Raw genomic sequence first — 15,278 nt, forward strand, 5'->3', positions numbered from 1 at the left:
TGGCTAAGTGGGAGACCTGCCATTGAAACCTGCCAACTCTAGGCTCTGCCCTTTCTGCCTCGCCTCACCCCATGCTTGGAACAAACTCCCTGAGCCCATACGCCAGGCCCCCTCCCTACCCATCTTCAAATCATTGCTCAAAGCCCACCTCTTCAATGTCGCTTTCGGCACCTAATCACAACACCTCTTCTCAGGAAATCTAGACTACCCCAACTTGACATTTCGTCCTTTAGATTGTAAGCTCTTCTGAGCAGGGACCATCCTTAGTTGTTAATTTGTACAGCGCTGCGCAACCCTAGTAGCGCTCTAGAAATGTTAAGTAGTAGTAGTAGTAGTAAGTGGGAGACCTGTGAGAAGCAAGTTGCAATATACTAAGTGAGAGGTGATAAGAGTGTGGATAAGGGTTCCGGTAGTGTGCTCAGAAAGGAAAGGACAGATTTTGGTAATATTATAGAGAAAGAAATGACAGGTTTTAGCAGTCTGTTGAATATGTGAAGAGAAGGAGTGAGAAGAGTCGAAGCTGTATGCCAGCTCAATGGCAGGTATAAATGGACATGCCTAAGTGTACCATGTAGTATTCTATGAGCTGTATAAATAGGTTGGAGACACGCTTATGTACACCTCCCTTGCAGTTACGTGTTATTTAATTGAATAGTGTGTAGTGCAACAACGTGTGCAAGTGGTGCTTTTCTGTGCAACACACATGCAAGGTGCATATAACTGCAGGTGCCCAGTTATAGAATTGTCTTTTAAGAATTTTTCTATTTCACCTACTATTTGTCGTGGTTAAAAAAAGCAGCATTATATTTGATCATAATGGAGTTGAACCCAAATTCGAACTGTTCCCAAGCTTTTGCATCTTTTTGCATATAAGACTCAAATTCAAACTCTGTCATGGATGCATTGCTCCCTTATAAAAAACAAAAATGACATATCTAGTAAAGTCATACTGGTGAGTCTTTTCTGGCTCGTATCTCCTTGGATGTAACTTGCATGTTTGTGGTCAGCATCGGAATCACAGCCATTGTGTGCATGGATAAAACTGGCCAGTAGTATGTAAGTGCTGGGATGAGGGTAAAGGGAGGTGGCATGGGTATGTTTCTTCTGTCGGGGAGGCAATCGCTGAGACACACAGATGAGCATGTGGTTAAACAAAAAAGCTTTTTAATGGGCCGATGATCAGAAGCAAACGCAGGTGCTAGAGGCTATAAGCTCCATACTAGCGCCTGCGTTTGCTACCGCCCCATGATCAGAGCCCCCGAGCGCGTGAAACAATGTGCTCGCTGGCTCTGACCGCAACTAGCATGCAAATGCATGCTAAACAGGACTCTTACCACAAGTATTCCTCCCCAATGATCGTGCAGTACGCCAAACAGAGGGCCACGGGTGAGGGTAATCTTGTCAGCTGCACACAGTGGGCAAATGCCAGATTTGGGGTAGAGGAAAAAGAGACGGGAGCGAGGCAGCTGCCACTGAACTATTTTAGGGGCCAGACAAAGTGGGCCTGTGCCCACCCAGGCTCACCTGTAGCTATGCCACTGAACCAGGAAGAGCTGCCAAGGTACCCTGTTGTAGGGAAAAAAAGGGAAATACCACCCAAAAGGTGGAAGTACGCTAACATTCTACGCAATAAAGTGCACAAAGCAAGGAGTAGGAAAAGTTGGCTCCTCCAAGAAACCGGAGTAGACGTATGTTGAAAATCAAACCTTTATTTCAAGAAAAACAGTGACAAACTCGACTCAACACAGCTGTGTTTCGGCGCTAGCTCACGCCTTCTTCAGGAGTCTTATGATGTATAGCTGATTGTGTAAAGTCGATAGTTTGTTACAAAAAAACTTTCATATAAGGTATAAACTTCCACTGTCAAAACAGAGAAGAGCATCGTAGTGTAGGAGACAGGTTTTTAGCCGATCCTGGATTTCTAACAACCATATCATGATGCATTATGAGAACTGCAGCACTGATTGAAATGAGTAGAATTAGGGACTACAAATGTCACATTGCTTTGGGATACAAGTTAAAAGGTAGGACTGGTAAAAAAGCTTAACTCCTAGAACTGGGTAATTTGGCAGTTCTGAGGACAGAAGGGCAGTGGCGTAGCAAGGGGGCTGCCACCCGGGGCGGTTCGCCGTTGCACCCCCCCCCCCGGGTGCAGCACGATGACACCCCCCCCCTCGGCACATCAACACCCCCCGACCCAGTGCCTACCCTCCTCAACTCCATCCAACACGCTCCCGCACCCTACCTTTAAAGAAATCTCAGAAGCCGAGGCGAGGCGCAGCGCCTCGCGCCTGCATGTAAAAGAAGTGTGGATCGTCTCATCGGGCCTTCCCTCACTCTGTCCCGCCCTTGTGGAAATAGGAAGTTGCGTCAGCGGAGGGTGGGACAGACAGAGTGAGGGAAGGCCCGATGAGACGATCCACACTTCTTTTACATGCAGGCGCGAGGCGCTGCGCCTCACCACGGCTTCTGAGATTTCTTTAAAGGTAGGGTGCGGGAGCTGGTTGGACGGAGCTGAAGGTAGGCACTGGGTCTGGGTGTGTTGATGCGCCGAGGGGGGAGTGTCATTGTGCTGCACCCGGGGGAGGGGAGCTGGCAGGGAGCACCCCCCTTGAGCTGACACCCGGGGCAGACCGGTCCCCCTTGCTGCGCCACTGCAGAAGGGAAAGAGCTGGAGGAGGAAGCCTGCAGAGTAGCAGTGAGGAGCAGAGATGAGCCAATTCTTCGTGTTCTAGCTCCTTTCTTCCAGTTCTCTAGTAGAGCCTGGTTGCCACAAAGACAGGAGAGAGGAGCTAGAGCAGGCAACATAGGTTTTTCTCTGCTCTGCCCTTCCTCACCTGTCTTACAGCACAGAAGAATCACTCAGCTCCCTGCCCCAACCCACCTGCTATCTAGATGGGACTGTGCTTGCAGGACTTTGAACTTCCTTAGTAGCTGAGGGAAAGAGGAAGTAACTCAGAAATCCAGTCAGGCCACAATGATTTCCAGGGAGGGAAAGGGAGTGAATGCTGAAAGGTGGTTGGAAGGGAGCTAAGGTGGGTAGGGTGAATGCTAGGGAGGGAAAAGGTGTAGTACCTGCTCACCTGTAAGTCTTCAGATGGTATTTACGATCCCTTATCATATGAGGAGCTCGAGAAAGAATTGCATTCCTTAAAATCTTTCCAGCCCTTAAGATTCTTTCTGATGGAATCTTTAGGAGGAAAATTGAGAAAGAAAGAAATAACAAGTTAAATATCAATATATAATATTTCTGCTTTGTGAAAAGTCAGAATGTCACTAAAAAGCTACTGCTTAACACAGCTGTTTCTCTGTTGCACGTTTTATATATTCTGCTAAATAGGTAAGGCCCCGACTGCGTACCCAACATCTAGCACTACAAAAATATTTTTATTTTTGTAGCACCAGTGTTTACTGAGCTGTAATCGGGCAGTGTCGCATGCTGCCCGGTTACTGGTAGGTTAACGCGAGAGCCCTTTCCGCCACCTCAATGGGTGGTGGTAAGTGCTCCACCCCCCCCCCCCCCGAAATGGCCATGTGGTTCACTTGCCGCATAGCCATTTCTTTAAAAGAAAAAAAGACAGCCTTTCAGCCACTGCGGTAAAAGGGGGCTTCGCTGCATCAAAAACACCATTTTTACCGCAGTTTGGTAAAAGGAGCCCTTAGGACTCAGTTTGCAGGAAAAAATGATATTCTGTCCTAAGGGGTCCTTTTAACAAACTGCAGTAAAAGTGGGTGTTTTTGACGCAGTGAAGCCCCCTTTTACTGCAGTGGCTAAAAAGCTGTCTTTTTTCTTTTAAAGAAATGGCTGTGCGGCAAGTGAACCACTTGCCGCGTGGCCATTTCGGTGAGGGGGGTGGAGCACTTACAAAGGCGCACTAGTGTTTTTCGTGCACACTAAAAATAAGCAAGCGCTAAATGTAAGAGTTGCCCATATATTTCTATGGGCGACGCTAGCATTTAGCTCATGCTTATGATTAGAGCGTTTTTGTAAAAGGAACCCTGAACATCATTTTGAGGGGGTACAACGCCTCACTGTACTAAGGGCCCCTAATGAAACTAGCTACACACTAACATCCCATTACCTGAGTAATGGTTTTGGCAGGACGAAGCAGGATAGGGTGTTCAATGAGAGGTGTCTGAAAAATAAAATGCAATGAAACAAGCAAAGAAATTATAAAATAAACCACCAGAAATAAACTGTACAAAATTAATAATGAACTTAAAAGAAATACTATACCAATAAACTAAATGCCCAAAGGACAAAGTAATATTTTTATACAAGTTTAAGAAAGAACATAAATCATGCAAAAAAATAATGTAAATGTTAAACAATAACAACTCATCTTGATGATCATATACAGACTGAAAAAAAATCAATAGAAAATGAAGGCTGGAAGTAGCAGAATAGGAGGGGAGAGATTAGTAAGCTTGTTTCAGGACAGAGAACTTGGGGTGTTTGTGCCTGAGGATCTGAAGGTGAAGAAACAATGTGACAAAGTGACGGCCGTGGCCAAAAGGATACTAGGCTGCATAGAGAGGGGTATAACCAGCAGAAGAAAGGAGCTGTTGATGCCCCTCTACAAGTCGTTGGTGAGCCCTCACTTGGAGTATTGCGTTCAGTTTTGGAGGCCATATCTTGCTAAAGATGTAAAAAGACTGGAAGCGGTGCAAAGAAAAGCTACAAAAATAGTATGGGATTTGCGTTGCAAACTGTATGAGGAGAGACTTGCCAACCTGAACACATATACCTTGGAGGAAAGGAGAAATAGGAGTGACATGATATAGACGTTCAAATATTTGAAAGGTATTAATCTGCAAACAAACCTTCTCTGGATTCAGGAAGGCGAAACTAGAGGACATGAATTGAGGTTGAAAGTGAGCAGACTCAGGAGTAATGTCAGGAAGTATTTTTTCACGGAAAGGGTAGTGGATACATGGAATGCCCTCCCGCGGGAGGTGGAGATGAAAATGGTAATAGAATTCAAACATGTGTAGGATAAACACAAAAGAATCTTGTTTAGAAGGAATGGATCTACGGAATCTTAGTGGAGATTGGGTGGCAACACCGGTAATTGGGAAGCAAAACCAGTGCTGGGCAGATTTCTATGGTCTACGCCCTGATCATAACTGAATAGATATGGGTGGGCTGGAGTGTAAATTTTAAGGGGCTTCGACGTTAGCTTCAGAACTTTTAGTACAAGAACAGTGCTGGGCAGACTTCTACAGTAATGTCAGCAAACTAGCTCAGTAGTACATCCACGCCTATTTTCCATCTCTCATGTGCCAAAACAATAGCTCTTCAAAAATATATTTGATAGTGTACAGAGAAGCTATTTATATAATAGAATAAAATTAATATATGTGAAAGACGAGGGACCTCGTTTCACTTCTTCCTCAGGAGTACACCCACACAAACAGATTGTTTGAGATGGAAAGCATTTTTATGTTTAGAAACTCATCTAACTGGCTATCACTGTCTCTGTAATCTGGGCCATGAAAAGGTAAATTTGAAACTAGATGGTAATGTGCTAGCTCCAATCAATCTATACTTGATTTTTTAAGAAAGAAGAGGTCAAATCCTTGATTCCTTTCAGGCTAAAGGAACTATTACTAGAGTCAAACTGGAGTTCACCATTGTGAGGACATGAAGGGAAAAGTTAAGCACTAGATTCCTCCCAAATTGTAACGGAACCAGGTTTGCTGAAGAGAATAAGATGTTTATTGATGCCAGGATTTTTCCTAGTCTAACTGGATCTTCCCCACTAATCTTGAACTAGAGTTCTCAGAGACATGGAATAGCCTGGTTTATAAGAGCAATATAATTTGAACAGAAGCTCTGGCGCCATCTAAACTTTTGTAGCGACCACTAAGGTTCTGTCTGTTAAGCGGTGCTGGAATCTTTATTTACTCTACTGGAATAAAGGAGTTCTGACATTTTTCACATACCTCAGTTTCCAGAATAGGGGTTTTTCCTTCCTTCCTGACATGGTGGGAAAATATCACTTGGAGTGGAAATCTGGGTAGTATAAATAGCCAAACCCAAGAGGGGGAGAGAGGAGTGTTCCTGTCTTTCTTTTAGATCTCCAAACACTGCACCTCAATGCTAGGAGAGCAGGGTTTAGCACAGGTTCCTTGGCCACTTCCCTCGACACCCATCAATGCAAGGGGACAAAATATAATCATCCCAACTCTTGAAGCCAACTCCACAACACTAGTATTACCCAAACACCAATCCTTTCCCCACATCTCTTCCTATTGACCTACTCTATGTAACAAACCAGCTCATAATCGAAAGTGATCGTCAGCCATTTCCCAACACAAATCGGGAGATGGCCGGCGATCTGGGAAAAGTGGCGAAATCAGTATAATCGAAAGCTGCTTTTTTTGACAGCATCACCACTTTCCCGTCGCCTCGCCGGCGAAAGTTCAAAGGAGTGTGTCGGCGGCGAAGCAAAGGCGGGACATGGGCGGGTATGGGCATGGCTACCAGATAGCCGGCTTTCGCCGATAATGGAAAAAAAATACGGCGTTAAGCAGTATTTCGCCAGGTTTACTTGGTCCTTTTATTTTCACGACCAAGCCTCAAAAAGGTGCCCAAACTGACCACATGACCACCGGAAGGAAGCGGAGATGACCTCCCTGTACTCCCCCAGTGGTCACTAACCCCCTCCCACCAAAAACCCCCCACTTTAAACACTTTTTTTCCAGCCTGTATGCCAGCCTCAAATGTCGTACCCACCTCCATGACAGTAGAATGTGTTCTGTCCTCCGACAGCCTTTTCCTGCTTGTGATGTGGCTCTGGGGTGAGTGTGACACCTTTTCTGTTATTTGCACTGCAGAGTCACATCAGCAATTCATTGTGGTGGGTGTAGGTATTGGTAGTTGGTAGGCTCTACTCCCCTGGTGCTTTCCCCCTGCTTACTGGGTCAGAGTGTGCCCTGTTTTGTTTCCTGTTGTAGTCCATGTGGTAGTGGCCATTTTTGTAAGCCAGTTTTAGTTCCCTTTCCTGTGTTACTCAAGTTACAGAACTTAGTTATTACCTTGAATGGTGCTGAAAGAGGGCATTTTACACCATTGTGCCAGCTCTGACCTACTGCTAATCTTAGTACCAGGGGACTCTTTGCCAGTGGGGCACAACCTCTGATCTGCAGTTAACGTGCATATTTCAAGAAAGGACTATTTCAGAGAGATTAGTCTTCAGGTGTGAACTGGTGTGCCAAAGTTATACAGCAGCAATAAGTCCTAGAGGCTGTATGCAGGTCCCTGGAGCAGTTTTAGTGGGTGTAGTACATTTGTGGGTAGTGGGTTTTGGGGGGGGGGGGGGTTGGGGGGCTCAGCTCCCAAAGTAAGGGAGCTATGCACGTGGGAGCTTTTCTGAAGTCCACCGCATTGACCCCTAGGCAGCCCGGCTGGTGTCCTGGCATGTCAGGGGGGCCAGTACACTAAAAATGCTGGCTCCTCCCACGGCCAAATGCCTTGGATTTGGCCGGGGTTTGAGTTGGCTGACATAACTTTCCATTATCGCTAAAAAACGAAGCTGGCCATCTCAAACCCCGGCCAAATCCAAGGCATTTGGGTGGCCGGAACCGTATTATCGAAACAAAAGATGGCCGGCCATCTTTTTCGAAAATACGGGTCTGGCCAGCTGTTTGCGGCACCGCCAAAATATATCGCCGGCGCCGTTCGATTATTCCCCTCCAAGTCATCTCGGATACTTTGCTCCATACCTTGTATTAACTCTGTGCTACTTTGTACCATACCATGTAAGCCGCACTGAACCTGCTATCGAGCGGGAAACAGCGGGGTATAAATGCTACAAATAAATAAATAAAATAAATAAATAAATAAATAATCAATTCCCCACCAGCACTGCCCCTGTCTCTCTATCTCCCCTCTCCTCCCCTGCCCCTGTACCATTCAGCAACATCCTGACTCTCTCTCTCTCTCTCCCCATGCAGTATTACCCCTGTCTTTCTTTCTCTCTCTCTCTTCATGCAGTATTGCCTCTGTCTCTCTCCCCCCACCACCATCCAGATTCTCCTCTCTGTTTCCTCCCCTACCATCCAGCACCTCCACTCTCTCTCCCCCTCCCCCACCATCCAACATCTCCTCTCTGTCTCTCCCCCCTCCTCCTCTCTCCCTACCATTCAGCATTGCCTGTCTGTCTCTCTCCCCTTGGTATGCAGCACTGCTCCTGTCTCTATCTTCTCCCATACAGAATTGCCCCTCTCTAGTTCTGTCTCCCTCCCCATGCAGTATTTCTCCTCTCTACTGTCTCTTGCTGTCTTCATCCCCCCTCCCATCCAGTATTGCCCCACCACTGTCTTACCCATCTAACATTGACCCTGTTTTTTTCTCTTTCTCTCTCCCCTCCATCCAGTCTTGCCCCATTTCTGTCCTCCTTTCACCAACCATAAGCTAACATTCTCCTTTCTCTCTCACTCCCCTAATCCCCACCACCACCACCATGCAGCAACTTTTGGCTCCCTTCCTCCCGTTTCACCTCTGCTGGTTCCATACTAGTAAACAAGGAGTGAAGACGCACAGAACCGTGGCTCTCTCTGCCCCGCTACTGCTTCCTGTGCCAGTCCTGCGTCCTATGATATAAATTCCGAGATCGGCAGAGGAAGAAGCAGTGGTGCAGGGACAGCCATAGTCCTATATGTTTTTGCTCCTTGTTTGCTAGTCAGGGGCAGCCAAAGGCAAGATGCCGTCTGAGGCAGAGCTAAGATGCTGCCCCCTCCCTAGGCTGAGATGCTGCCCCTCTTGGGCCGAGATTCTGTCCCCCTTCCTTCCTCCACCCTGCTTGTGGCATTTACCTTGCTGTTTCATCACATTCCAAAAGCCATCGGCAGCAGCGATTCCCATATGCTGCCCTGCCGCCGGCACCTGCCTCTTTCCTTTACTGCGGCCACCTCTGACGAATCAGGAAGTTACATCAGACAGGCAGTCACAGTAATGGGCAGATGTCAGCGGCAGGGCAATGTATGGGAATTGCTGCTGCCTCTGGCGTTTGGAACGTGATGAAACAACAGGTAAATGCCGCAAACGGGGTGGAAGAAGGAGTGGGGAGATGCCACTCCCCAAAGAGCGCCATCTGAGGCCCCCGTCTCAGATGGCCTAATGGTTAGGCCACCCCTGTTGCTAGTGCAGACCTGGCAGAGGTGGAAACAGAAGAAAGGGAGTCAATAGTTGCTATGAGGCGGCAGCAGGATAGAGGAGTGACAGAGGGCAATGCAATACAGGAAGGCAGTCATCCGGTGGGCAGGAAAATTTGTAGTTGGTGCTGGGGCGGCTTAGCCCCTGCTCCAAGCCTCTTAAACGGGGTGTCTAAGGGCCTAATTTATTGACTGCAAGGAGTGTGCTGATTGTGTGGATTAAGTGCCAGCCAGCCTCCTAGCTTTGCTAGGCCCGACTCTGACCTTCAAACACCAGTCCAAAACTCCATAAAGTAACCCACCCTAAAGCTTACCAGTTAGCAAAGGGTTACATATGTACTCATTTTATACTGTTTTGCAATAAGACAACTAAGCAGCTATAGCAAATAATATTGCTTATTACAGCAAAGGGTGAAGTGATATTCTACAAATAGTTATGTGCTGGTTTTACCTTACTGCAATTTTTGAGAGTGTTCATCATCTCCTTATCAGACATCCCTAGAAGAAATAAGCGAGATATTACAGTGGACAACTTGAATGATTACCACTTGATGTGGCATTGTCATCCCATAATTTTCAGCAAGACATTCTATTCAAAATGTGTGTGATATATGGGTGGTAAATTTACAAGGAACAGAGTAGATATATTTGAATAAATACCCATATTCTAAACATTTACACTGTATGTGAACACATTAATCCAGTTCCTGCTATTCTATAAGCTTGCACATATCTTCAACAGTGTGTATTTTGCAGGAGGGCATTCACATGGGTGGAGTCTGGGCAGAGCATGCACTAACTTGTGTAACTTATAGAATAATATAAGATTGGATGTCCAATTTACGCACAAACATTTATACTACTCTATGACTGGCTTAAGTGCTCATTCCTAAACACATATGTGTGTATGTACTTGGTTACACTGGTATTCTATACTGGAAGGCAAGTGCCCACTTTCCTTTATAGCAGGGGTTCTCAGTCCAATCCTTGGGACACACCCAGCTAGTAAGGTTTTCAGGATATCCACAATGAATATGCACAAGAAAGATTTGCATGCGTTGCCTCCATTATATGCAGATCTTTCTCAAGCATTGTGGATATCCTGAAAAACAGACTGACTGGGTATGTCCCAACCCCTGCTTCATAAAATAGGTTTCAAATAGGAGCGTTCTTATAGAATCGCCTTTATGCACTGTAAGATTTAAACTGCACTTTCACACAGGCTGGTAGGGTACATAGAAAGACAGATAAAGCTTAAAATCAAAATGCTGTTCTAAGATATTATTATCGTTTATTTATTTCACGCTTTTCCATATATATGATAGACCTGGCCCTGTGCAGCACTACAGAAATGAGTCTAAGGGTCCCTTTCAAGAGTGCAGGAGGGGAGGGAAGGTGAGTGTTTTAAATGCTGTTGTCTTGGGTTTAATTAGAATCTGCAGTATATAAGTACAAAATGTGTGCATGTATCTGAAGAGTGACAAAGTGTGTGTGTATGTGTATATGTGGTTCTGAAGAGTGAGAGAGCACATATGTGTGTGTGTATATATATCTGAAGAGCAAGACTATGATGTATACATACGTGTGAATGTGCACCTGAAGAGCAGGATAGTATGTATATGTAATTGGAGAGTGAAACATTATTTACATCTATCCTTCCTCTGGGAAAATAAAGAAAAAGCCTACAGCAACCTGCATCAATTGGACCATCCAAGGATATCAGAACCAGAAACTCTAAAGTTCATACCTGCAATCCGTGAGTTAAAAAATTTATTTTAACTACATAATCTACTTCCATAACTCTGAATCTTTTAAATTCCTTAAAACTAAAGGAAACCTATGCACTGTCTCCAATAATTTCACATAGAAGTGCTAAGTGCAGCCATTTGTTTCTCTATTTGATGGAAGACTTTGATCTCACAGGCCTGGTCTGAATTTACAAGTTAAAAGGTCTGTTCTTTCAGCTATTAAAGCCTTAACCCTGCATTGCCAACTAGGAAGACTGCTGATCTACAGAGTGTACTCCAAAGAATGGATTGCAGTGCCACCCAGTGAAATTTTTCCTAACTAGCTTCTGACACAAAAATGTGTCATGCAAGCATCCCAGTGGTGTGTAGGAGAGGAAACCATAAACCCCAGAAACCAAAGAGAAGGCAAAAGTGCAAGAGGTCAAACACCTACATAACTTAAAAGATCACCTCATTGTCACACCAAAGCTACCCACAGCACCCCCAGACCACCTTTGGGAACTATAGAACTGGTGAATGCCAGATCAGCTGCAAAGAAATCCTCGGTGATCCATGATGCCATAAATGAACAGCATCTTGACATCATACGAATAAGTGAAACCTGGCTAGATGAAAGTGGGGGTTTACCACTGGCTGAACTATGCCTAACAGGTTTCAACATCCAACATCAACCAAGACCAGAAAGACAGGGTGGAGGGGTAGCAGTCTTTATTGGGGACACAATCAAACTGCGCAGATTATCCATCCCCCAGCTACATGGATCAGAATCTCTTTTAATCCAACTTGAAGAGGAGAAGCCAATCTGGCTGCTCATGGTATACAGAGCACCTCGTAACAACACATTATCTGTGCAAGAACTCCTAGACCTGATTACTCAAGTGACCCTGAATTACCCTAGGTTTGTAATCATGGAAGACTTCAATCTACACATCAAAACCCCAACTACCACCACAGCTGCCTTTTTGGACACGATGTCAGCACTAGGATTTACACAGGTGATCAATTCTCCAACCCATACTAGACCTGGTATTCTACAAAGGGGTGGATATCCCAGAATTCTTGGATAACAGTATTGAAATAACACCCCTATCATGGTCAGACCATTTTCTAATTAAATTCTCCCTAAGTGACCACCTGAAACAAATGGCACCTCCAGAGCTTGGAAGGAGATCAGAGACAAAAAAAAAGCTGACCGCTGAGAATTTCCTAGAGGCCTTGGACTATCCACATGTAGATGAAAAGACAACAGTGTCAGAACAAGTTGACATCTGGAATACACACTTAGCGAAGACCTTAGAGAAAACAAAACCACTAAAAAAGGTCTTATGCCCCACTCACAAATGCTCACCTTGGTTTTCTCCAGAACTTCGGATCCTTAAACGCAAAGGACGAAAACTGGAAAGGAGATGGCACAAATCTCACCTGGATGAAGACAGGCTAAACTGCAGGAAGCACATGGCAAAGTATCGCCAAGCCTTAACAGCAACCAAAAAAACAGTATTTCTCTCAATGCAATTCAACCAAGCAGCTGTTCAGTATAGTAAACAGCCTACTGCAACCCCCACAACAAAACCAGCCTCCCCAGTCTAAACTGAACTGCAATGATTTTGCTGCATACTTTGCCAACAAAATTAAAAGTCTCCACCAGGATTTACAGGCAATCCTACCCAGCGCCCAACCAGTCAACTAGGGGTGCACAAACTTGCCCCCTCCTAACAAAGACAGATGGAATACTTTTAACCTAATGACAGAGAGAGCCTTGACAAACTCCTAAGAGACCTTCGACCAACTACCTGCTCACTTGATCCCTGCCCATCAAAGATAGTGCAGCAGGCAAGTATGGGCCTTATAGAAGGCGCCACAAAAATTGTGAACACCTCTCTTTCTAATGGGCAACTACCAACAGCATTAAAAAGGGCAGTGGTTCGCCCTCTGCTGAAGAAAAACAACCTTGACCAGGACAAACTTGAAAGTTACAGGCCAGTATCCAATATCCCATTTCTAGGGAAACTCATAGAACAAGCAGTCTGTGTTCAACTTAATGAATGGCTAGAAAAGAGTAACTGGCTAGATCCATGTCAATCTGGATTCAGACCCGGTTATGGAACAGAAACGGTCCTCGTATCCCTGCTAGATGATCTTCACAGAAACCGAGACAAGGGATTCGCCTCGATGTTAGTACTGCTAGATTTCTCAGCAGCTTTTGACACTGTGGATCATGATATTTTGCTAGCACGACTGACAGAAACAGGTATCAATGGTACAGTACTTGCCTGGTTCAGATCCTATCTATCAGTCAGGCAACAATCCATAATGTTTGGCAGCAACTCATCACCACCATGGACACTGACCTGCGGGATACCACAAGGATCGATACTGTCACCTATTCTGTTCAATATCTACCTCAAGCCACTAGCTGAGCTGATTCGGTCAATGGATGTGCAGCTACTCATACCCACTGAACCTGACTTACCTACAGCCTTGAATAAACTGATTACGTGTCTAACATCAATTCAAGAATGGGCTAAACACAACAAACTTTGCCTGAACCCAAGTAAAACCGAGCTTCTATGGGTCCCTAACACAAGTGGATACATACCTGACATCAAAATCCCTTTTGGGAAGTATGAACTCCCCCTCAAATCACAAGTCAGGAACCTTGGAATACAGTTAGATTCAACACTTACTCTGATTCCCCAAATCCATGCAACCTTCAAGAGCTGCTTCTACTATTTGCGACAGCTACGCTGTCTCTCTCCTTACATCGAGGAGGTAAATCTTATCCCAGTTGTGCATGCCATGGTAACATCAAGACTGGATTACTGCAATGCACTATACAATGGTCTGACTACAAAGGGCCTGCACCAGCTCCAGTTGATTCAGAATGCAGCAGCAAGACTCATAGAAGGTTGCAAGCGACGTGATCACATCACACCATTTTTGCAAAAACTTCATTAGCTACCAGTACAATACAGGGCTAAATTTAAAACTCTATGTCTGATCTTCAAGGACTCCTGAGCGCTTCCTGTGGTATGCCATTTTAAGCTGTGTTAGACAGGGGCGGACTGACAGTGATCTGGGCCCCCGAGGCAGTAAGGGTCATTAGGCCCTCCTGGTCACTGCCCACTGCCGCATTGCTACCGCCCCCCCCCCCCACACACACACACTACAGCCCCCCTCCCACGCACTACAGACCCCTGAGCCTCAGTGGGCCGTTCCCAGTCCTACCTTGAAGGGCCCTGGTAAGCTAGTGGCTTCTTCGGGAGCAGGAAAGTACCCCACTCTTTCCTGCCCACTACTGCTATTCTGTCCAGTGCCATGTTTTCAAAATGGGTACTGTCATGACTCTCGGGGCTTGATAATAAGAAGCCCCAATATCATGGAGCATAACCCTGGCGCAGCAATCACCTGAAGTCTCTATTATTTTGTAAAGTCTCTTTTATTGAATAAATCACAGATAATTTACTCACAGATAGATGTTCAGGATACAGAGATTTCTGAATCTTGAGGCTGTGGGAGGTGGAGATCTGAAGAGAGGTAGTTGTATTGCAGGGGGAGGGGAAAGTAGTTGAACAGGTAGAAATAGTCCAAAGCTGGGTGACTGCAATGTGCAATATCTCATTTGGAAGAAGATATTTACAGGGTAAAAAATCCAGGTTCGTTACAGGGAGTGCGAGGGCTTAGACGTTACAGGGATTTTCAGCAGGACAGAGCTGTCTGGAGCGAGATGGTGGTGGGCGCCATGCCCTGGCTATAATGGAGGAAGAAGCCCCACATGGCTGAAAGGACAAGGAAGTGGTGGGGCTTCATACAGGGAGGAGCAGACAGAAACCAATGGGGGACAGAGCCTGCTATAGGATAGCAAGGGGTAGTCCTAGAGATAGGAGGGAAAGGTCATACCTGGCTGACCTCTGATAGTAAGACTGAACAGGAAGACAAAAGAGCCAAGCTTGGCAGAGGGAGAGGGAGAGAGAGAAGGTCTGAGCAGCCTCACAACCAGTGATAGCAGTTCTTACACAGCCAAACAAGTGTGGTTGCATTGCCTGTGAACTACATTACCCACAGTGCATTGCTCATATATCTTTACAATGAGAGACTGCAGCAGCGAAAGTTCTTAGAAATGAGAATAACAGTAAAGACATTACTCACATTTTAGGATCATGTTATGAACTAGTGCAAGGCTGTCAGGGAACAGAACAGGTACCAAGACTTCCCACGGTAGTCTCACAAGACTGCCACAGGGAGTCTTGGCTGCCATTTTTAAAACATGGTGGCGCCAGGCAGAATACCAGCAGTGGGAGGAAAGAGTGTTGTTCTTTCCTGCCCCCGCGGAGGCCACTAGACCAACAGAGCCCTTCAAGGTGGGACTGC

General features: G+C 45.7%; 1 protein-coding gene across 1 annotated transcript in view; it reads right to left on the bottom strand.

The window, feature by feature from the left end:
- RAPGEF4 (Rap guanine nucleotide exchange factor 4) overlaps positions 1-15,278 on the bottom strand; it is a 298,747-nt gene that overhangs the window by 169,391 nt on the left and 114,078 nt on the right. The window contains exons 5-7 of the mRNA XM_030210347.1: positions 9,611-9,657; positions 4,083-4,136; positions 3,084-3,190 (exon numbers count right to left, since the gene is read on the bottom strand). Of these exons, the coding sequence (XP_030066207.1) occupies positions 3,084-3,190; positions 4,083-4,136; positions 9,611-9,657 (208 nt within the window). The remainder of the gene's footprint in view (positions 1-3,083; positions 3,191-4,082; positions 4,137-9,610; positions 9,658-15,278) is intronic.

This window comes from Microcaecilia unicolor, chromosome 7 (genome assembly GCF_901765095.1).
Source record: "Microcaecilia unicolor chromosome 7, aMicUni1.1, whole genome shotgun sequence".
In the NCBI taxonomy this organism is placed as follows: Eukaryota; Metazoa; Chordata; class Amphibia; order Gymnophiona; family Siphonopidae; genus Microcaecilia; species Microcaecilia unicolor.